Raw genomic sequence first — 24,219 nt, 5'->3', positions numbered from 1 at the left:
CTAGGGTGCCCAGGACGAGCTGGTCTCGTCCTCGGCAACGGTTGTCCAGTGCCGAGAACGAGACCAGCTCCACCTGCTATGGGCCCTCAGGGGGAGCACTAGCGCTCCCCCCAAGGGCCAAGCACCTCCCTCCCCTGGGCAGGGATGGAAAGGGAATCACTTCCCCTTCGACCCCTACCCCCATGCCCCCCTCATGGCTGTTGACCTCATCAGAGGCCTACCCCTCTGCACTGGAGGCTCAGCTTCCAGTGCGGATCAGAGGAGAATTGCAAAAGCATTTCTCTGCCGTTCACGTGTAGAGGGCGAGAGAGGCATGAAAAGGAGAGGAAAGGCCTTTCCTTTACTTTCATGTCTCTCTCTGCATTTCTGCTGCCTGATCGCGATGTGATTAGGCAGCAGAAATGCCACTAGACACCAGGGAATTTGTTTATTTTTTTATGTTGTGCATAAGGAGAGTGGCCCTTTGGGCAAGGGCCGCTCCCTAGGTGGGCAATTTATTTTTAGGCCATTTCTGCCCCCCGGGGGCAGATTGCCCTATTTTAATTAGGCCAATCTAACCCCAAGGGGGGCAGAAACCACTAGGCACCAGGGACTTTTTTGTGCCAATTTCACGCAAGTGGAGCGACCCCTTAGGCAAGGGTCGTTCCCATGGGAGGGGGGAAATTTATTTTCCCCATGGCGGCGCATCACTGTTGGCCATATCTGCTCATCGGCCTATTTTTGGAAGGCCCATCTGCCCCCCAGAGGGGCAGAAAGCCTACCAGAGACCACAGAAGATTTGTTTTTCAAAAAAGGAGGGTGGGGGGATGGCCATACCCCTACCCCAAATAAATGGGGTCTAAGTTGTTCTGCTCACCGGTGGGCAGATGGGGCAATTACTCCCGATCCACTCCATTTCAATATTCTTTTTATTTCAACTGTTATTTTCTGTAGGAAACCCTTGTAGGATCAACACAAAAAACCCCTTGCTGAATTCAGAATTTTGTCTTGTTTTCAGAAATGTTTAGCATTCCAGTATCCAGCATAGGTTTCACACCCATTTCTGTCAATAACCGCAAGGAGGCTGAAAGCACAAAAAATAGTAAAAATGGGGTATGTCCCAGTAAATTGCCAAAATTGTGTTGAAAAATGTGATTTTCTGATTCAAGTCTGCTGTTCCTGAAAGCTGGGAAGATGGTGATTTTAGCACCATAAACCCTTTGTTGGTGCCATTTTCAGGGAAAAAACCACAAGCTTTCTTCTGCAGCCCTTTTTTCCCAGTTTAAAAAAACAAACGACATTTCTGCTGTATTTTGGCTAATTTCTTTGTCTCCTTCAGGGGAACCCACAAACTCTGGGTGCCTCTACAATCCCTAGGATGTTGGGAAAAAAGGACGCAAATTTGACGTGGGTAGCTTATGTGGACAAAAAGTTATGAGGGCCTAAGAGTGAACTGCCCCAAATAGCCAAAAAAAGGCCTGGCACCTAAGGGGGAAAAGGGCTGGCAGCAAAGGGGTTAAAGGTTTTGCAGATGCTTCTGCTGGCGGGGGGGTGACGCTCCTCCGCCCTAGTGAAGGAGCTGCCCCTGGCTAATACAGTTCCATTGGGAAAGATAGCAGCTACTTGGCAGCTATCACATTGGACAAAAGCAAACAGTACCGCAGTGTAAAGGAACTTAAACTTTATGGCTGCTCGTTTTGACGTGCAGTGTTCCAGGCAGTAAAACATCAGGAAAGTTGGAAGAAGTTTTCTAAAACATTAATATAAAGACACATTTACTGGCCCAAAGGTAGCAGAAAAAAGCATTTACACGGGAGCTCGTATAAGTTTGGCACAACTGAAAAACGCATAGAGTCAAATTAGTAATTTTTAGCACACCCCAAAGTTGCTGCACTTCACTGCATAGAGGTGAGAAAGTGGTGCAGAACCATATTTATTAGAAGCTGCGATCTCTACCCCAGAGCTGGTGAACACACAGACCCAGCGCCATACACAACATTTGCACCATGGTGCATAGGTGTGTGCGTGCCGCATAGATTAGAAATGGTACTGAAATCATACCCATCCAGCACAAAATCCTATGTCTAGACAAATTATGAAACATTCCACACACTGTACATTTGCTGAGCAGCGAAGCAATTATGTAATGTGTGGAATGTTTGAAGAAATGAAACCATGTCTCATTTTCACCAGCTACAAGGAAGTGTTAAATTTTGAGGCAAAACCCGGTCGGGCTACCTTAGTAGAACAGGTTGTGTGTCAAAAACAAGGGTGCTTAAGCTATCAAGTTACATGCAAGAAAAGCCCGTTGACACAAAGTAGCACAAAACGTTGCTTTCGCTCAAAAAAGGGCAACTTTGAAGTGCACAATACTTTAGCACTGTGGAATAAATACCTTTGCAAACGTTTGTGTAGCTTTTGCATGATTTTGCCCTGCTGCAAACCCTCAGTAAATCTTCAGCAAGATATGCATGCCCTTTCTTAATGAGTAGGCAAAATATAACTACAGGCTTTTAATTAAACATTTTTCATTCCCTGGGCTAATCTTTAATTTACGGCTCGGGACTTTTACATAGTGTACAACAGTCCTTATTAGAGTGCATTTCACTACTATGTTAAGTTTACTGCGACCCCTGTACGACATATGCATCTCTTTTAACTTGAAAAGCTGCTCTGTCGCTGACATCAACTGTGAAGCAAAGATTGGCGAGTAAGATGGGGTAGGGGGGTGTGAGTATGACCGTTTATGGAGAAAAAAAGGGCAAAGATGACCACTCATCTATTTGTGATGCGTCTCTGTGGCGGGGGGGAGGAGGAGGGGTATGGACCTATTTGACAATGGACCTTTATGGAAGTGAGCAAATCACATTGATATTGGAGAAGGAGAAGTTTAAGAAAGTAATGCAGGTGCAGCTGATGGTGCACAACATTAAGAAGCAGAAGGTTGTAAACATCTGGCAGGCAAATACATTATAGGGACACTTCGCTAGTGATGTAAATGAGGTGCACTTATAGAACCAGGATTTAAAATAATTTGTTCAGCACATAATAGATACTTGTCTTTTAGCAGGCCTATTTGATATTTTTTCAAACAGTTCACGTTGACCATTAGAAGCATCTTGGTTCCTTAATTTTTATTTTACAATCAACATTTAGAAGTTAGAGACAGCATATTGCACTAGACTTTGTATATGAAAGGATTGGGCCTATACTATATTTTTCAAACCCTGTGGCCTATAGCATATTCTGCACTTCGCCTACCCATGGAATTACTGATGCAGAGTAAATCAATCTACTGATAATGGGGGGAGCAGACAATGGGAAATGTAACAACACACACACAGCACAGTGAAACATCAATGTTAATTCACAATTAATTCAGTTACTAATCATGCAATCATATTAGGATAATTCCATCCGAATTCCATCTACACCAAACCCAATTCCTTAAAAAACAATGGAATATGACATTTACCTATCAGTCCAAATTATAATAAAAGGGTTCTCAAGGGTCACTGCATATTGACTGTTTTTCAGCTTTTTGTGTATTGTGAACCTTAAAAGATAATTAAGCTCAAGTTCATATATGAAATATTTGACCATGAAAACACTGTGCTTTAGCAAACATGGCTATAATAATGATATTACATCATACGTAATCAGTTCATTGAGTGAACGCACAATACACTAATGAAAAACATACACACAACAACTGAGGAGAGCATGATGTTATCAACACATAACATAAGGGTTGATCGATTGATATCAGTCAGTCAGTTCTTGTGCATTGATGTCTTTGCAATTACCACTGTTTATTGTACTTGAAATATACTTTTTACTACTGTATTGCAGCTTACCACAACATACACACTAGTCATTTTTAATCACAAAAGGACATATATACTAAATAATGAATACATCATTATGTGACAGGTTACCGAGTGCACCATATCCTGGAAATAACAATGTTACTTTTCTAAATTGTCTGATCCTCACAGAAACTCTATTTTTAGATGTACATTAAGGAAAACTATGTGCTATAACAAAGCTTCCAAAACCCCTTAGAACCACACCCAACTTCTTTAGCATGACAAACTTTTGTAACCCACCTGTCTTTAATGGACATGAGGCAGATTATATTTTCCATTGAAAAGCCACTAAAATTGCATAATATGCAGTTCTCCTGATGAAATTTTATTGCACACAAATGTTCATTTGTAGAAATCGAGTTTAAGTGAATATTTAGCAGTTGCCCATTACCACGTTAAAATGTATTGATTTGTTTCGACCCTATGAAAATATTTGTTTCCAGCTCACTTTAGAGTTATAAATTATGTACTTCCATTATTGCTTTCTGAACTGCTGCTGAATGTGTACAGTTTGTTTACATTTTGTTGTGTTACAAAAAATGACACTTAACAGCCTTTCTTTTCACACTGTCTGTGCACCAGCAAGACTGTCACATAATTTCCTTTGCTTTTCTTTCGCTGACTGCAAAATGAGAGCAGTTTGTAAACAGCAATCCCCATGTTAAAGAAATAAGCAGCAATTTGTCACAAGACATAGCCTCACATTTGACCTCTGTCCTTGAAGCGCAGCAAATGTGACAAATACAGAATTTAAAGGCATCTTTATGTATTGCTTTGACTTTCTTCGCCCATCAAAAATCAGCTGGCGACCCACGACTGTGTCATGACCGAAAGGCTGAGAAACATTTCTTTAACACATATTTCAGTAACTACCACATTGTCTTACCTAGAGTTTGTCGTCACTTACTCCTTAACAGCAATTTCGAAAGGCCTACACATTTGCAACTTATGTGCTATCATCTTATCAACACAAAGAAGCTTCACGCACGATCTCAAACTAAACATTGGAGTTTCAACTTTTCATTCAGATTCCATGTTGTCTACCCTGCAATCACCTTAACATTTTCATTACCAAGTATTCAGTCATATATTGCAGTGTGCCCTGAGGACTGAAATACATGGCAGCTTTGAACTTAGATCTGATATAGACGTGATCATTTTATTGAAATAGCATCGGAAGATTTAAGTTGAAAAGCTCTTCTGCATCTGCAAAAACCGCGCAACTCTTGGCTTCATATTTTAAGCAATTAGGGAGCAGTTCAGGTTTTTATACTTAATTTCTTGAGATTCTCCAATTGATAATGAAATATAGGGTTATCTAAGAACTGTCGGGTTATTATTCTACACAGCCTGACAAATAAAATATCAGGACATATTTTTACAACTTGGTGCCTCTTTTAAGTATGGCAATTTTCTGGGATATAAGACTGTCCCTTCATCATCAAAGATTCCAGATATTTAAAAAGCTTTCCTCCTATCCTAGTGGCGGGTGGGATATGAAAGCAACACTTTTTTTAGATTGCTGTCTTGCAATACAGTTGGTCTTCTTTAATTATCCGGAAACCACAGTGACTAAAATATATGCACGCTAGGTTAAAAACATTAGCATTTGAGTCTGTTACCTTCATAAAAAAAGCAGATAGCCATCTTCTTATAAATCTACACACCCTGTTCAATGTTCTTGTGGATTTAAAGCCACAGTTCAGATAAACAACGGAGACGACACTAATCAAACCTGGCTGTGGTACTAAGTTCCAACAGTTATAAAGCTGAATCTCCAGCCTGTCAATTTCAGATATTTACATTGCAGAAAAGACACTGACATGAGCTTTCTATGCCATATTTAGCATCCGATATTTTTACTAGTAACCAAGTGATTTGGTTGTAGAAAGAAACAGGAATGAGTTGCGCACAACACTTCACAGCTGGAGGTTGGACATGTGCCCTTTCTGCAGTCACCCCAGATTTTGTGTTGCCTTTTTGCTGAGTGCTATTTTAGCTGGTTATATAACTCTGTATACTTTATCCCTGCTAACCAATAGTAAAACGGGTGGTTTCTCCTTTCAGCATGGTAAAATTGGTATGCACTGATTGGTTTATTTGATTTGCCTACAGGACCCTAATAAATAGTACCAAGTGTACCCAGAAGCTGTACATTACAGGCTACCACTAATTAACCTGCAGCACTCGTTGAGCCATCCACTGCAGTGGCACTGTGAACATGTCCCCAAACCCATCTTTGTAGCCTGGCTGTGAGTTCTAAACTGCACATTTTCCTAGCAAAAATAAGCCCTTTTGGCAGGCCCAAACCTTATTTTAAATATTAATTAGTAACTTTCAAGTAGGCCTTATTGCTCATAAGGCATGGAGTATAGCATTTAAAAGAATGAAGAGTAAAAGTTTAATGTTCCACATGTCTTTACAGTGGAATACAATACAATAGTTTTAAAGCTATTTTCACTGTGTCGAGGCGGACTGCTTCCATCAGAAAGCACTGGATTATATTATTACATTTTATAATGATAATTTTGGTTTCGTAACAACTAGAAAAAAGGACTCTTAATATTTCAACAAAATTCATTTTTATGGTAAAGTCGAATTTTGTCCAACTATTATAAAATAAAAAATTCAAAAAGTTACCTGTTCTCTGCTTAAAGCCTCTGAAGCCGTTCTGTGAGTTCCAACTGTCACCTCACTGCTGATGCCTCTGCCCACTGAGAAGTGTCAACTACTTCCAGGACAGGGACAGTGAGCCTTGGGTGTAGGAAGGTGTTGTCCTCTCCTTGACAGGATGGCTGGCTGTCTGTGCTCATCCCCTGTGCACTTCAAAGAGGCCTTCCTGTCACAGGAAAATGATAGCTAACACCCACATCAGCACCCTTCTTTTGTCCTCCCAGCCAGATCATCCCCCATCACAGTCATTTTCTTGTTCACATCACAGTGTCATATTCTGTTGGAGCTTAAGGACCTGCTTGGCAGGTTTGCTAGAGTTTCACACATAACATTCAGGGCACATTCCAAGGAGGGAAAGAGAATGTCAAAGTACTTTGTGTGTATCTACTGTCTGGTATCTGAGAACTCAGCTTTTGTTCTACAAGACTTCTGTCTTTGAGTTTGTTTGGGGTACAAGGACTGCCTAACACTAGATTTTAGTGTTGGATGTTGGAGGACACTAGGATTACCATAGTACACTGCCCCACACACCTCGGCCTATAGAGCCCAAGCTTAATGTGGGAAAAGCCATCTTGAAAATGCCCAACATGTATAGGGTTAGATCTGAGAACCTTTACCCCATTGTTTAGACTATTGCAATGGTCATTCTCACCTGCTAGCTTGTGCCAGGCATAAATGTGGCATCTCCAGGCAACCGCTTCAGAACACTCCTAGACCTGTGGAAGATTGGAAAAGCATTATACCTGCTGTTTGAGACCTGAGAAGAGCCTAGAAGACTGGATCTATTCTCCTTCTTGTGCCAAGGACAAAGAAGTGGACTCCAACTGCCATAAGGCTGATGATCTATTAAAGCTATGGGGACACAACAAGATACAAGAGGCCTTTTCCTGCAACAATCCAGTTGGTCAGTGACAACTGGACCTGAACCCACCTGTTGGCCTCTGCCTGTCACCCTGTGAGCCTCTAAGTGCCTCCCCCGAGGTCCAGGGGGTGGTTAGAAGTATACTTCTGTGATGGATTGGGAATTAAAGAACTAAAGTCATAAGATAAAATCTTTGACCAAGATGAACCTAGACTCCATTGGGGTCAGTGTCAAATTGCGCCTTGGTCCTGTTCTACCACAACCATTGACTATGATTGGCATTTTGTGCTTCTTGGCGCCATTTTCACCTAAAACTTTAGAAATTCATATCTTCTGTCTCCCTTGATGGGTTTTGTAATTTTTGTGTCCCTTTATTTATTACTCTATTTTTCTAATTTGTTTTGTGTTTTTTTTTTTTTCCAACTTTATTACTGTTGTGATACAGCATAACTACTTTAGAAAGTGCCTCTAAGTTAAGCCTCTCTCCTCTGTGCCATAGCTACCAGGTCACTGAGACCAGGCTTATTTAGTGTCTTTTGTGGTTCACCTTGAAAAGGACTGCGATAAATACTCGAAGTGGGCATTAACCTACATAAACAAACAACAACATTTCTTACATTGCGTTTTTTAGGGGATTTTTTGTATCACATTTGTGATTAACGTCTACAATCTGAATGGAAGAAAATAATGAGTGAGTTCTGGTTAGGTTGAATGGGTAAATAAGTTTTTATAAAAACGGATTGAACATTTATTAGACAGGAATGTGTCTTCAGAAAGACTTCAACAATGAATAATAATAGAAGCATATGTATAGCAGGGTTCCGTAGATTAAAAACATGCTCTGATGTGTGGTCTTTTCTTGTGGGTGGAAAACAGATGGTACAGTTAATTGATTCTACAAAAAGCACAAAAAATTTAGATTGTGATTTGGTCATAATATTCCTGAAACTGCAGTGCTGAGTAAAACATTGGTCATTTTGGATTACCAGTCCTATTTCATCAAGGATGAACTTCCCTTAATAAGTAGCCAAAAAGCCATCATTTTTTAATTGATTTATAAATGGGCTTTAGCATTTCAAACATGAGCGCTGCACTAAATGAAACTGTGTTGCTTGGCACAGTAATTTATTGTGGTGATTAACATTGACCAAAGGTGCAAGATGGAGATCTGGATCATGGACACCGTGTTATGGAAGAGAGAAAGGCAAAACAGGCAAGCATTTCACACATATGCTGTGCATATTTACACAGTTAAATTATATGGTATTTCGTTGTTTATGAATTTCTGCTGTGTGAACAACCACACAATGCTTTGTTGGGCCCAGAGCTGAGCCAGTTATACAGAAAACATTTTAAGAATGAAAAAGCAGTTTTCTGTCTTTTTTTAGGAGAAACATGTAAAGATGAATCCACCTACCAGTATAAAGGTAGATTGGGCCAAACATTTAGAGCTCGAAAAGCAAAGGAATAGCCTAGTTCTTTGTGGTTCCTCTATCTAGGCTTATAAAGAATGTTCTAATGCAAAGAACACAATATCCACCTAGGAGTGTAAGGTTGCAGTTCACTGACCGTTTCCGGTTAAAACTGTTGGTGAACTGCTTAGTGAAATAAGCATATCAATTTAGAAAGTGCTGCAGTGATCAATAGTGATTGCCTGGTTAGGGACCTCTGCTTTGTGAGTGAGCAGAATGGCAAACTGTCCCTGATCTGAGACGAGGTTGACCAGAGCTCAGGGTCTAGTAGGGAGAAAACTCAAAGTGAGCATGAGTTTTGCCCAACATATGCTTCTCCAGCAATCACACAGGAATCCTACAACTCCATTCCATCACACAATATACATTTTACAGTCCTGGGGCCATATTATTCAAAGTGCACCGGGGGTGCAACAGACATGTGCACCCGCATTACGTGCCACTGGGGCATTTTGGTATTATAGAAAAGGCCACGGACACTTGGGCGTGGCCCCGTGAAATTGGGGGAATCCCTTTGTCTCTGCACCCGCAATAGACACGGGCGCAGAGGTAAAGAAGCTGTCAGGAGGCGCATTGACATTGTGCCCCCTAAAAGGTGGGGGCACTGTCAGTGTGACCCTGATGGCGAAACGGGCGTCCTATGGAACCCCCAGATATTCCCTTGCAGGCGGATGTAGTCACTCTCTGCACCTGCCTGGAAGGGGAGCTCTAATCACCCTTAAAAGTGCAGGTGGGTTGCCGCAAGTCTGGTGAAACACAGAGCGGCTGCTTCAAAGCTGGTCTGTGTTTCACTTGAATGTGCTGACTCCAGGGCTGTATGAGTTCACGACTGCCCTGAGGGCAGCAGATTCAATGTAATAGGGCGCACCTTTCCTGTTTGCGCCTGGTGCACCTGTCTTAATGTGCACCTTGGCTCACACAGAGAAAGTGCACCCTATGTATGATAGGGCCCCTGGTATGCAGCCTAAAACTCACTGGGAAGAATGTTTAAAGGCACATAAACATTCAATTGCTCAGATTTCCCACTACGAATGACAAAATAGAACAATGTAAGAACTCTATCCAATAATTAACAGAGAAAAACAAGAAATCATGATCATTTTGTGAGGCACCCTCCTTACCTAAGCTAGAAATGACTATCAATAATCAAGGTGCCTCTTTGTGATTTGGGTTAGTCCTCGGATATTGTGCAGTAGTGCAGGTTTTGAAAGGTTTGAGATGAACGTCACCAAAGAAATCCCCTCCCTGCTAAACTAATTTCTCCCAATGCAGAAGGGGGTGAGGTCATTGACACGTGCTATAGGGTTGACTGTTGTGCCACTTGCTACAGCTTGGTATATAAACACACTATCAATTGGGATGAAATGAAATCTAAATGGAGACTCTGGGCTCAATATTCTTCCCAGGCGACATTAGCTTGTGGATGCACAGCAAGGCAACATGCTTGAGGCATGGTCCGCAAGATTGGGCATGCATGTTGTTTTGCAGAGTGAGACTTTACTTAACTACAACTTCCTAAATGTGATAACTTGAAGCAGAGGTGAGTCTGTTTCCTTAATAAGTATGGCTGACTTATTACAGCAACACCACAAAATAAAATGATGGACGAAGTGTTGAAACTTTTCAAACACTCATCCCTAGTCACAGATCTCGGTCTAATCCATTGTTGGTTTGCTCACCATGTCACCCCAGTTTGGACCCAGCCATATATAAATCAGTCTTCACCCTGCTCCCCATGGGAACAGTCCAGCCCAAACTGCCAAGCCCGATCCTCCCTAGACCAGAAAGAAGCATCTTGGGACCAGTTTTGCAGCATCACCTCGCATCAGCCAGGCTAGCTTGAATCCAGTGGCACAGTCAGCAAGGCACCCATGTACAGGCATAAATCATTTAAAAATATGAACAATATTTTAATCTGAGGTACAATTGTATGGTTTATTAGATTTTGACCAAGAAACTGATAACTGTACAATAAAGAAAATTGGATTTCAGATATTTCAATGAAATCTGCTTCATATTTTATACTCCTACGTTATGAGCCATGACTGTCCAAAGCAGTTCCAGTCAAATCCGTTTACAAATTATCTGCTTCCTGATGATAAATGGAACTGCTCCCTTCTGACGAGCCAATAGTGTTCCTGCTAAAGCCATGATTACAATATATTAGATCAAATAGATCAAATTAAACACAGATTTAATCATTATGCTGATATTTAATTATGCATTCCTCATAAAAATGGCAAACCGTTTCCATTCTCAAAACAGTGATTCTAACATTTTTTTTAGTTTTAGGAGATATAGAGAAGAATAAATGCAAGAACCTCTGAGATTGGGGTAATAAGTGCTTGTAACATCCAAAAAACATGAACCAGCTCCTTAGGAACTTAGTGGCTCAACTTCTTCAGCCAGAGTTACAAAAAATCAGGGAGAGCGGTGCTGCACGAAAAACACTGTTCTATGGTGTTAAAATAATATCAACTTGTGCATTGCCATATCTACTAAGATTCACATGCAAATAATTACATTGGTTGCACTTCTTAAAAGAAAAGGCTGTGTTAGTATGAAGGTAAAGCTTTACTCCATGTCACAAATCAGGTGAGTTTTGTCTGGGATGGGATTTATATTTAGGGCACAATTTTTGGGACAAGTTTCAGTTTCTGCTCGTCTGGGCCAACGTGAACGAAGACGACACAATCAAAACCATGAGCACTATCCACTCTGGATCTCCATCAGACCCATGCCCGCACCACATCTTTAACAAAGCAAGCGCCACCAACGCACCCCACCTCTGCAAAGTCATCAACATCTCCTTTGAGACCGCGACCTACCCCGAAAGCTGGAAGCATGCTGAAATCAAACCCCTACTCAAGAAACCCATGGCAGACCTGAGAGACCTCAAGAACCTCTGCCCCATCTCCCAGCTCCAATTCCCAGCCAAGGTCATCGAGAAGATCGTTAACAGACAACTGACCCACTACCTCGAAGAAAACAACATCCTGGACCCATCCCAGTCAGGGTTCCACAGCAACCACAGTACCGAACCCACCCTTGTGGCTGCCACCGACGACATCAGGGCCCTGCTTGACCACAGCGAAACCGCGGCTCTCATCCTCCTGGACCTCTCGGCCACCTTCGACACCGTCTGCCACCGCATCCTACGCACACGGCTCCACAACGCAGGGATCCGAGACAAAGCCCTAGAGTGGATCACCTCCTTCTTCTCCTGCAGAACCCAGAGCGTCCGCCTCCACCCTTTCCGCTCCGAAGCCTCCAAGATCATCTGCGGCATTGCTCAAGGATCGTCCCTCAGCCCTACACTGTTCAACATCTACATGGCCCCGCTCGCCCACGTCGCCTGCCTATACAACCTCAACATCATCTCCTACGACGATTACACCCAATTGATCCTCTCCCTCACCAAGGACCCCCTCACCGCCAAATCCAACCTCCACAATGGAATGAAGGCTGTCGCTGAATAGATGAGGAACAGCAAACTGAAGTTGAACTCAGATAAGACAGAGGTCCTCATCCTCGGCCTGGGACTACTCCTGGTGGCCGACCGCTCTAGGAGCACCGCCAACACCCACCAACCAAGCAGGCAACCTGGGCGTCATCCTTGACTCAACACTCTCCATGACCAAGCAAGTCAGCGCTGTCTCCTCATCCTGCTTCCACACCCTCTGCATGCTCCGCAAGATCTAATCTACAGATGGATCCCCACAGATACAAGAAGAACAGTCACCCAAGCCCTCGTCAGCAGCAAACTTGACTACGGAAACGCCCTATACGCAGGAGCCCCGGGCAAAATCCTCAAACGATTGCAACGCATACAAAACGCCTCTGTGCGCCTGATCCTCGAAGCCCACCACCACATCACTCCCCTTCTGAGAAACCTACACTGGCTCCCCGTCAACAAAAGGATAACCTTCAAGCTCCTCACCCACGCACACAAGGCGCTCCACAACACCGGCCCAGCCTACCTCAACAGACAACTCAACTTCTACACCCCGTCCTGCCAACTCCGCTCAGCCGACCTTGCCCTCGCCACCGTCTCCCGCATCCAAAGAGCGACTACCGGAGGCAGATCTTTCTCCCACCTCGCCACCAAGACCTGGAACAACCTTCCCCTGCCCCTACAACAGACCGAAGACCTGCTGACTTTCAGAAAGCGGCTCAAGACCTGGTTATTTGAGCAGTAGCAGCACCCCCCCACCCCCCTCAGCGCCTTGAGACCCTCGTGGGTGGTAGCGCGCTTTACAAATACACTGATTGATTGATTGATTGAGTTCACAGACAAATGGCCAAGGGCATACAAAGTAAAACTGCTGAATTTTGTAGAAGTTACACTTTATCCTCAGTGCCAGGATACCCTCCTGGGTGAGTTGTGTGCTATACTACACATACCATCACACGCTTTGAAATACAATCCATATTTAGCTTGCCCTTTGTTTGTACTGGGCTTCATGTGGCACTAGAAGTCCATGCAAAGCCAGGCTGCACTTGACCACTAAGCATAGATTATCATGAAATTGGTGCTATGCAACTGGAAGGCATTTTGCACTGCGCTCATGTCACTTTCGGCACAAATTAGCCTTTGCAATGATACGTTAATGTGGGCTGCTGTCCGTGCTGCTTTCTAATGCAAAGTGTTGATTAGCAATGCATGAGAGCCTCCGCTAAGCCTTAGTAAATCTGGAGATTGGTTTGAAGGATCACATGACACAGGAGCATTTTCGATGTTGATAATTTTCACATGAACCATGGCAGATTTCTTAAAGCTCCTTTCTCTCCCTTTACTGTCAGTGGTGTAATTTACAACCAAATAATGGTTATACACGTGCCGCTATTTACGATAAACATTGTGTAAAAACATACAGTGATCCAAAACCGGAGTCCTACATTCCAAGAATGAAGTAATTCCTAGTGAATGTCACCATGCAGAATTTTAACTCCATCAAGTGCACACGTGTGCCGCGCATATGTCTAATTTGTGGAATGTGTTTATAGATTGGACACACCAAAATCCTAATGGATTGTAAAAGTGGATGTCCTCAGAGGGTCACCATGGCATTGACAAGTGTGGCACATTTATAAATAGTTCCATATTTATTACTTACAAATGCATTGAATGGACATAATGGATATTGGACACCTGCCGTTATCTGCTCTGAAAAAAAGTGACAACTGCTTAATTTTTCGTCTTATGAGTGCAGAAAGTGCAGACTTGGGGGGGGGGGAATATTTATATTGAAGAATAGTTTACCTTTTTTAGTGCTATAGTACCACAATCTACTCCTTGCATCATTAGCTAAGATTGGATTTAGGTAAATTGACACAAATCACCATTGTATGTGAATATCACACACGTTCATGCGTAAATTACCATATGTGTTCCTTAAGCATGAGTCACAAAGAAATGTTTGTCAATGTCCAAAAAGTAGTGTACTATGCCCACAAATAGATGTAACAAATGTATGATTTGTGTACCTTGTTGCAGTCTACACCGTGCTGAATCAATCTCTTTTGTGCACAATCAGTGTGTTAAATGCTCATGCAATATGTCCCCACCCAGTTGCTTTGAATAGTTTGCTACCCGATAGTGACTTAAAGAAGCAGCCATCTTTCAAAGAGTCAAGCACGATCCAGGTTTGAGGCATATTATAAGTGAACGTGTCAAAAAGATGAGTTGAACGATGTTAACTAGCAGAACAAGACATACAGAATGGAAATTTAACTGCAAGGCATCTTCTGGGCCAATATTTACTGGACCAGCCCTGCCAAGTGCATACATTTCGGGTAAAACGAATGTACTTGCTAATTTATGCCACATCACTGCACGCTCAATAACTGTAATGCAATCAGAGTTAAAGAACAGTAAATATATGTACAAGATGGATCCTTCAAAAACACAGACACTGACTATTGTGTCAACGTTCAGCACACCTGATCTAAAAGTTTGGCTCATTAGATAGTTAAAACATATCTGTACCCAGCCCCGATACCAAATATGCCTATCTTACTCACTGTCACCCTTTGTGCATTGCTAACCTGAGGCGTGCACATCTTCTTTCACAAACACGGGGGCTGAGTTTCAAGCAGGTGGTCTTTTGAAAACATGACTAAGCCAAGAAAAGAGACTAGACTTTCAGAGAAACAGATCGAGCAACCAAACTATGCAGTGATCGTGAAGCAGTATAATGACAGGTCCCAGGACTGATGCATGAATGACTTGACATACTTCCTGCATGCTCTCAAAAGCCTTCAGGATAGACCAGGAACCAGAAACAAAACACATTTTAACAGTTCACTAAATGGTGAGTAACCCACACCTTGCTTCATTTGAGAATTGTTGGATGAGCCATGGTGTGGTCTGACGACTACTGTACTTGACTTTGTGCTGCTAAAGGAGTTCACACCCTTCCCCTCAGTGCTTAATTTGTGGAAGAATAAGTGCTGGAGCTCAAAGCTTTGCTCAGAAGCCCTCGGTCAACAGCGGCACACAAAATACCAAGGTTCTACATCCTGAAATCAACCTCATGGCTCTTTAACTGATTTCCACATACTGGCTGCTCCTTTATCTCTCTTGTTGAAGGTTTTTGCTTTCACGCTTTGTGACAGTTTTTTCATCTTTCTTTTTCTAATTCTTTCTCTGTTGAGCATTTTCCCTCTTGCTTTCGGGAAATTTTGGATGAGGGAAAATAAGTGTCTGTGTCAAAAAATGAGTAGCAATGGGCTCCACTGATTCCCCAAAATGAGTGCTATGGTCCCAACCGGCAACCTCCGGCTGAAATTAAACACTGCTTCCCCCACATTGAGATTGAGAGATCGTCCTTCATAGAGTCAGTTTCTAATCCTTATGAGCGCCACTCCTCTACTTCTTGCAGAGGAGCTGTAGTTACAATCACTGTGGGGATGACAATGAGTGCATTGCCGCACAGTGCAACAGCATTCTACAGCACAGAAAGCTGTAAAACAAACCCTTCTCACAGCTTTTATTTGGGAATATTATATTATTCTGTCTTTTGACAGATTGTGGCCATATTTAAGAAAAGGTGGTGCATCAAAGCTGATGCGCTACTTTTTCCGCACCCCCATACTGGAACTAACTGACGCCATGGTTGTGCCGTATTTATAATGCAGCGCACCATGGCAGACACTAGCACAATAGCATCAACATTTTTTAAGCTATTGTGGCGCTTTGCTTCACTTGTGTCAAAAATGTCGATGCTATTGCAGCAAAGTTCAAGGGGGCCCATAGGTTTCTATGGGAGCAGGTTCTAAGCAGGTGTTTAAAATGACATCAAAAATGGTGCAGTGAAATCTGTTAAATTTCACTCCACCATTTTTGCGGGCCTCCTAGCGCCAGAACGCCCCCTTGTATACATTATGCATGGTGCAGGCATAATGTGGCACAACGGTTTACAAAGTGGTGCAATGCATGCTTTGTGCCACTTTGTAAATATGGTGTAGGGAAAAACCCACTTTAGTGTCGCCCTTGCGTAAAAAAGACACTATGGCGGTGCTAAGGTCTCTTAAAAATGCCCCTAAGTCATTTGACAGATTGTTCTACTCTTTACGCCTCAGTCTCTCTTCATGATATAGAGGAGCATGGACAGCAGATCCTCACTGAGAGGTCCACCCTCATTTGTAGAGAATGTGGGAGGATGGCCGAGCAACTTCCATAACTTGGGCGCTAAGAGGCTGAAACATGCTGCATGCCCTGAGATAGAATGTCTGCACTGTGCATGTGTGGCAGAGGTATGAGCAGCATGATCAAAGAGAACGAGAAAAGAGCACCTAGAGTGAGCTACAGGTATGCCCTCTATACAACTGTCGGCTGTAGTGCCTGCATGGTGCCCAGGGGAGTGTTAAGTGCAAGCTGCTGCCCCAATGAGACTCACCTTTTTTATAGAGCTCATCTGCTAACTGTGGGCCAGTAACTGGCAGCAGACGTGGGTTGACCATAACTGCTGAGTTCCACTTCCCTTTTAGGCAGTGCCTAGTTTGAGCTGGTGGTTGCAAGCAGGGCCCACCGGTACTCCTTTTGGGGGACTGGCATTTATTTTTCTTTAACACACTGATCCAGGGCAAGAGTGAAAAAAACATAAACTGGGTGGGAAGCGGAAAGAGAAGGCTGGAAAAACAGTAACAACGGGATGAAAAAGAACATGTAAAAATAAATTTAAAAAAGCCAGGGAAATGTCATGCATGAAAACTAAAAACATGGCAGCTATGCTGAGCCCCTTCCCACCCACTTGTGCTGGAGGGAGTACAATCTGGGACTAAGATTCATGTGACATATCATGTAATAGGGGTCAAGGGATGGAAGGTTTAGTTTCCAGGAAAATGTACAACAAGAAACTCTATAATCACAAAGTAACCATGTCAGGCTTGTTCTACGTGGCAACACTGTCTCAATTACTGTTTTGGGAGCCACTCCCGACCGCTGCACATGCATTTAATAAAATCACCAGTGTGCGAAGGAACTGGGATTCAAATCAGCTCACATCTTTTTGTAAAACAAAAACCTCATAATTCCAAAGTTTTAAACAACTTGAAATTATTTAGTACCATTTGATAATCTAGGATACAACTGTGTAGAAGTTGCATCCGTGTAATCTAAATCTATACTCTGATATAATGAGGAGCTAAACCTTTTCATAGACATCTTCAATTACAGATGACAATCAAGACTTTGGTTGTGAGGTTTATTTGTAACATTTGCGTTGCTCAATGTTGGCAATTAATCGCCATTGATTTACATATAAGGTTCTTCAGTAAACTAACTTGATTTAAAATTGGTTTGGAGAATAGGCTATGCTTTAACTGGAGACAAGTTTGTGCTATTCAATGAGAGAAAAGCCATAGCTGAATAAGTAAACGTTTGCAGATGAGTAGAAGAGTTATAGTGAGTCACCCTGGATTCCAAGCCCATCTGTGGAAACGATGAATAGAGATCTGGCCTCAACTCCCACAGCACAACTATGTTCACCACAGAGCAGATACCTCCATACAAAATCCCACAGGCCAGAGAGGCCAAGCACAGAAGAAATTCAACCAGCTCCCACCAACCACCCTCCCTGAACGAAATACAGAAAAGACAACTTCATCAAACTCCAACGGCCAACCCTAGGCCAACTACATAACAGACTCCCCCATTCACCTCTGACCACTCAATCAGGCCAACTATATAAGAGGCTCCTCCGTTCAACTCTGACTGCTCAGTCATGCCAGCTATGGAGGAGACTTCACCATCCAATGATTAACTTCCATCCAGGCCTGCTGAAAAAGAAACTCCTCCATCCAACCCTAACCTCCAATCCCAGACCAACTACATAAGAGACTCATTTATCCAACTCTGAACGCTCACTCAGGTCAACCACAGAGGAAACTTCATCATCCAACAATAACCTCCAATCCAGGCCAGATACGGACAAGACTCCTCCATCCAAATCCAACATCAGACTACCTCCCACCATTACCTGAATAATTCCAGAAAATACAGCTCCATCCAACACTCACGGCACACCAGGACAACCACAGTGTAGATGCCTCCAGTTGAATCTCACTATCCCAACAGGCAAACTATACAAGAAATGTCTCGAACTTTCACCATCCCACCCAGCACAGCAACCTAAGTGATGCATCCATTCAATATCAACTGACCAGCAAAATCAGCTATAGAAAGGACAACTCCAATGAACAAACACTGTCCAGTCGATCAACCATAAAAAAAAAAAATCTTCCGTTCCCATTACCCATCTGAGACAACCACAAAAGTGATGCCTCCATCCAATGCCCGCCGCTCACACAGGCCTGCCACAAAAAAGACTCCTCCATCCAACTTCAAGTCTCCACCCAGATCATCACAAAAAAAAGACTCCACCACCCAAGCCTGACCGAGTACCCGGCATATTAGAGGCGTAATTACTTCATTGGCCTTTCACCCACTGTCAGTTTAGACAATCTTGAATTGCTAATAGAGCTCTCAATGGAGCCTTGAGACCCGCACGGGTGAGTAGCGCGCTTTATAAATGTTAATGATTTGATTTGATTTGAATGGAGACCAGTCATTTACTTTCTAGCCAAGACTGTGCTATATATGAATACAAAGACACACTATATGCATAAACCACTGGATTCCAAGAAACAGAGCTTATATTATGACTGTTGATTGAGAAAAAAATGCTCAGGCCAATGAGGGAAAACCAGCAGCAACAGAAACGGGGTAGCCCCTCATTTATGGTGTGTGAGTACAGGAACTGGAAGGCGTTGAGGGATAAAGCGCCTGTCTTGTGAGATGCTAAATGCCAGTTAGCTGACTATCTCTTTCACAGTATGAGCAAACTGTCGGTAGCCAAATCCGTAAACATCAGATTAACTGTTGTTGATGGAAGCCAAACAATGTGCAGCTGTTCATACCCCGAACTAACTTGACAGATGGTAGCGTACACTCACCCCAAAGGATTGACCCAGCAAGTAACCGCGGCTTGTGGCACATTCTGGCAATACTGATTGAGGACGTCATGGGAACCGTTTCCGGTAAATTACTTTAACACAATTACGATATAAAACGGGCAACTGTAAAAATTAAAAGTATTCCCCACAAGGCTAACATTTTTCGGACACAACTGCACGTTTTGGGTCTGCTTCATAGCGCAGCTGTCTCAAAACCTATTGTTACCGATTATTTAATATTTAAATAGACTGGGCTTTGGCTCCGGCTATACGCCTAAATAAACTAACTGCTTCTCTCGCAGGATATTGTCTATTCGGTATGTCATATAACCCTTGGTGAGGTTCTTGCATACCTTTGCATTTCGCAGCACCAAAGTACTCCTAATCAACACACGTTAAATTCTTGATCTTGCAATTGCGCTGGAAAAAGAAAGCATCGTTGTTTTTTTATTTGTCATTGCTGTAGGCTTTTAATAAAAGCTTTTGGACTCAAAACTGAAGCCTGACCTCTGGCTTTGCCAAGGTCATTTAAAGTTGAGGGCGTTAAGGATGCGTCGATGAAAGGAAACCCGTCAATGAGGATCGGCTTCGAGCTCGCAGCTAGCACAGGCCTCACTCACGTTACCAGTTTGATAATCACGTCACTGGGTGTGCACGAGCCACGTCTTCAGAGTAGTTCGCTGGGCTCCTGGCTAGTTTCCCCCTCTTCTGTATAGCAAGCCAGCCTTGCGGTTGTTTCTCGCTACTTTTGGTCCAAGAACTCGTGTGGACGACCTAATCCAATTTGCGCCAAAGGGCCAACTTCCATCCCGGAGCGTTTTTACGATAAACAGATATATTTTGTTTTGGACTTTGCACCATTTGTCTCCTTTTTTACGAACTGTGCCAAATAGTCTGGAATCAGCCTTGAAAACTCAAATAGAAAGCAACAGGAAGCCAAGAACTTGTTCATGATGAATTACCATCTACGGGTTTTTGAAGCATCTTCTGCCACAAAATTTGAAACTTGGATGTTGCAGTCAGAAGATAAAAACAGAGGAAGATCGTATTTCTCCACATTTGAGACTCCGTGCAATCCAACTGGCATGAAGAACGACGATGTGGTAGTTCTCGTGGATAAACAATACATTGTGGCACCAGAAAACATGTCTTTTAATCCTGGCTTCCCCCCTCAGACAGATTGTGGAACCGCGGGCAAGTAAATTTATCCCCAGAGCCTCTGTTCCGATATCTGTTACATAGAAAGAGGCTCAAATGGTGCATTAAACTAATTTACAAACGCTGGACAGTTTACACCAATCGATACGTTTGAGACAAGACGTGAGGAAGATAAGTCAGCGAGTTACGTTTTCAACTGTGCGGGCCTTATTCAGGTTGCTTGTTTTATTTCTGGAAAAGGCAACTCAGCCTTTCACTCTGTTTAGGAAATTAGTTCCCTTTCCGACTGGGTAATGATAACAGTGTATTAAAATGTTCAATGCACAGCATTATGAAAAAAAATCATATTTTTATTAAGTGGAAAAGTATAAAACAGGAAGGAAAACACTCCCTCGGTCAAATGGGAGGAGAAATGAAACCCTCCAGACGATTTCTCAAGCAGAACGAGGCTGCGTGAGACAATGTGCGCCCCAGGGCGGCCTGTAAGTTCACTCGGCCACGGGGGATGTGTAAAACAAACAGGGTTGGTTGGGGCTGAGCTCACTGTCTGGAGAAGCTGCGAGAACATACGTTCAGAACCGAGAGAAATAACCGGTCGTGTGCCATGATACAGTAAATGTAGCGGGAAAAGAACATAAAAATCACCCTAGCAACGCTATACTAAAACAAAACTTTTTGCAAAGAGTTCGGGTGCACGCAGTTAGCTATTGGCTGAGGTAAAGCACAAAAAGTGTCGTTACGTTTCTCCGTGTCTTTTTTAAGTACAATCTGGAGAAATGTCTTTAGTAACGGAACTGTAAAGGAATAGAACGTTCCGAATGTTTATCTGTTTGAAGTGACTGACATACGGCGAACAAAGCTTCAGTGAGCATCAGTGCGCCTTACAGGGAACATTTCAGCGCAGTCAAAGGAGCGTCTGGACTTGCGGTGACGCAGGCAGTGGGCAGGGCCGCTGAAACCAGCGCGCAGAAACCGGGGTGTGATGGGGACGTGGATTTATATCACACTACTACTCTACTAGAATGTTCCAATTCTGAGCAAAGGGATATACCGACAAATTTTTGTAAAAAATATAAAAATAACACGATTTATCGAGAATCAGGCTGGCTGGGAGCCAGATTAGGAGCCAAAACTCAAAGCACAAGCAGTCCGTTCCACCTTATGTGTACACCTCGCACTGCGTACACTGTTCTCGCCATCCCCTATTGCTTCTACATTTAAGTTAATTCGTACAGCGCATACCTCTGGGTTACCAAAAAGTAAGGGGGGTTAATTCGAGTTGACATTTATCTAAAGCGCAGTCTAGTCTGACAAAAATCTAACACTTGCCCGTGAATCAACAATATTTCACAAAATACGCTGGTAAAGCTGACGGGTGAAGACATGAAGGATGAATCTGAAACACACCGCAAAAGAAAATAAAAATCAAGTTGTTAACTAGTCTAGAAAGTTCTGGAAGTCCCGAAGAAGGATCACTTAGACTGGAGTCTAACGCCCCTCGAAGGAGCGAAACGGCTTTTAAGGAGGAAGCACTGGATCCCGCTGCTTTAAGGGTCTCTTTCAGAGCGCTTTACTGTCATTCCCAATTGACATTACAAAGGTTAATCACGACAGGAAGGAAGCTTGGCGGAGGCGGACTTCAGACACTCTCCCCGCTACATTTCTATGCGCCACGCATGCGGAGGCAAGGGGATTTTGGGCGCTTTAAATGTGAATGCTGGTGCTCCAGAATGAAACAAAACTCTTTAAGGAAATGCCGTCTGGTATTGGCCAGACTGTGTTTGTTGATGTGATTTAGGTGAGTGGGAGATGTGTGTATATGTGAATGGTGGTGGGGGATAAACCATGCCACCCCCTCCAGATTTACCCTAGTTCAGTTGCTACCCGGCCTCTTACCGACTGTGCAAATGTGCAGGAACTTGGCAGTTTCTCAGTACTCCCTGTCACTGAGAATTAGAGAGAATACCAGTGAGGTGCCAGTTTTCCTCAGTACTGGAATGTAAATCTGTCGAAAAGTCAGGCGATTTGATAAAAAGAATATATAATGTCACATGAATGAGGAAACCTGGCGAGAGGGTCAAAATTCCTGGCTGAAGCGTAACAGATTGGAAAGCGTAAAGTTTTAATACAGTGGCGACAGAGAAAGTATAGAGCGTGCCAACTTTTCGAACAAGCACGAAGGCGGCTGGGCACGTGGGTAACCTGCTGCAGACCTCCCACCTGTGTCACTGTGAGAGGGGAGGTCTCAACTGGGATTCTTATGTTAATGCAACCTTTTAATACAGAAAAAAAATAGTTCCAATGGTTTTAATCTCCGGCCTCATTCTGATTTACACGCCCCCTCATTTTTTTGGCTTTTTAAAGTTGTAAATCAAGTAACTGTTCACTGGTGGGGCGGGGGGTTGCGGGGGCTGTATCTGTCTCCACTAATGCCAACAGCGCTGGTAGGAAGCCTGAGAACACATGGGGAAAGAGTTGGCGGCCGTTATGGAAGGTGAAGCCCGCTGTCTAATTACCTCGAGGAGGGGAACACGGAGTTTTAGGGGGATGGGACACATGCGGGGAGTTGGAAGCTACCCCTGCTGATGATCGCTGCACAGACAAACTGAATTGAAGTGGGTGGCACGGAAGAGGGGACGATCGTGCCGACACCGTTAATGGCGTAGCAAACGCCCCCACAGTCCCCGCGGCGCGGTGGAGGCGAGCTCCGGGAAGACCCCTCAGCACGGTACGGCAGGCCCCTGTCTGGGCCCACGCAGAAGGGGCCTAGTCGAGGTATTTTGCAGTGGGGGCTCAAGTTTCTTTACGCTACTGCCTACCGTTCGTTGTGTAGGTACCGTGAACTGAGCGACGTAAGGGTGGGGGTGACACCTGCAGCCGCGCAGCGAGACTGTCGTGGGTGCCAGTGCAAGCAAGTAAAACGGGACCTGTTTAATCTATGGGTTGTAAAACAAAGCAATAAATAAGGTTCACCCCCCCCCCCCCAACCCACACATACTTTCCCGGCCCTGGTGCGACTGCACATGCTGCACCATTAATAGCTACGCCTCTGGGTACCTGTACCCAGTCTTGTGTGCTGCGGGGTAGGGGTTCGAAGGCCAAGGAGGGAAGAGGTACATGCTGTCCATAGTGATGAGCGCTGCACAACGGCGGAGGCCAAATGCGCGCCCGGAGGGTTTCCTCACCTTTCGTCTGGGTGTCCGGTGCGTCGCTGCCTTGTGGGTTGAAAGGTGTAGGTGACTGTCCCAGGCCAAGAGCCACTAGCGCCATCAGCAGCAGTGCCTGGCTGTGCAGCGCCATGAGCGCGGCCGAGCGCTTAGCCTGTGCCTTCCTAGGAGCCGAGTCCGTGTGCCTCTGCCGGCTGCACCAGCCGTGTGTCCTGAAAGCACCCCGATCCCAGAGTCTCCTCCTGCTGCAGAAACAAGGGCGGGTGGAGCGGAATTGTTCACTTGAAGCTGTTTCAGGCCCCTGAACGGCCGCGTCCTCCAGCAGGGCTCGGCACAAAGGCGAACCTGGCACTGGCTCTATATAGTCGGCGGTGGGAGGGAACCGCGGTTTGGGACTTAAAGGGGGCTCGGACGTTTCTGACAGTGGCTATTGGCAGCCTGGGTGTGACAGGGAGGGGACGTGGCTCAGAGCTTCTGACCCTAGTTCACAAGCCCCGGCGCAGGGTGTGGGTGTTTATACTGTCTGACTTTTAAGAAAGTCGACTACGTGAACTAGTGCACGCAGGCGGCCCCACAGCTGT

At 44.0% G+C, this 24,219-nt stretch overlaps 1 protein-coding gene across 2 annotated transcripts in view; it reads right to left on the bottom strand.

The window, feature by feature from the left end:
• The window catches only part of PLOD2 (procollagen-lysine,2-oxoglutarate 5-dioxygenase 2), a 353,254-nt gene extending 329,254 nt beyond the window's left edge, over positions 1 to 24,000 (bottom strand). Inside the window, exon 1 of one of the 2 annotated variants that reach the window (XM_069213902.1) lies at positions 23,657 to 24,000. In XM_069213902.1, coding sequence (XP_069070003.1) covers positions 23,657 to 23,771 — 115 coding nt within the window. In that variant the 5' untranslated portion in view covers positions 23,772 to 24,000. The remainder of the gene's footprint in view (positions 1 to 23,656) is intronic. The other variant, XM_069213901.1, reaches the window with a different exon arrangement.
• Between the last annotated feature and the right edge of the window lie 219 nt (positions 24,001 to 24,219).

Source organism: Pleurodeles waltl, chromosome 11, assembly GCF_031143425.1.
Source record: "Pleurodeles waltl isolate 20211129_DDA chromosome 11, aPleWal1.hap1.20221129, whole genome shotgun sequence".
NCBI lineage: Eukaryota > Metazoa > Chordata > Amphibia > Caudata > Salamandridae > Pleurodeles > Pleurodeles waltl.
Note: the sequence above shows the minus strand (reverse complement) of the source record. Positions and strands in the feature narration are given on the sequence as shown.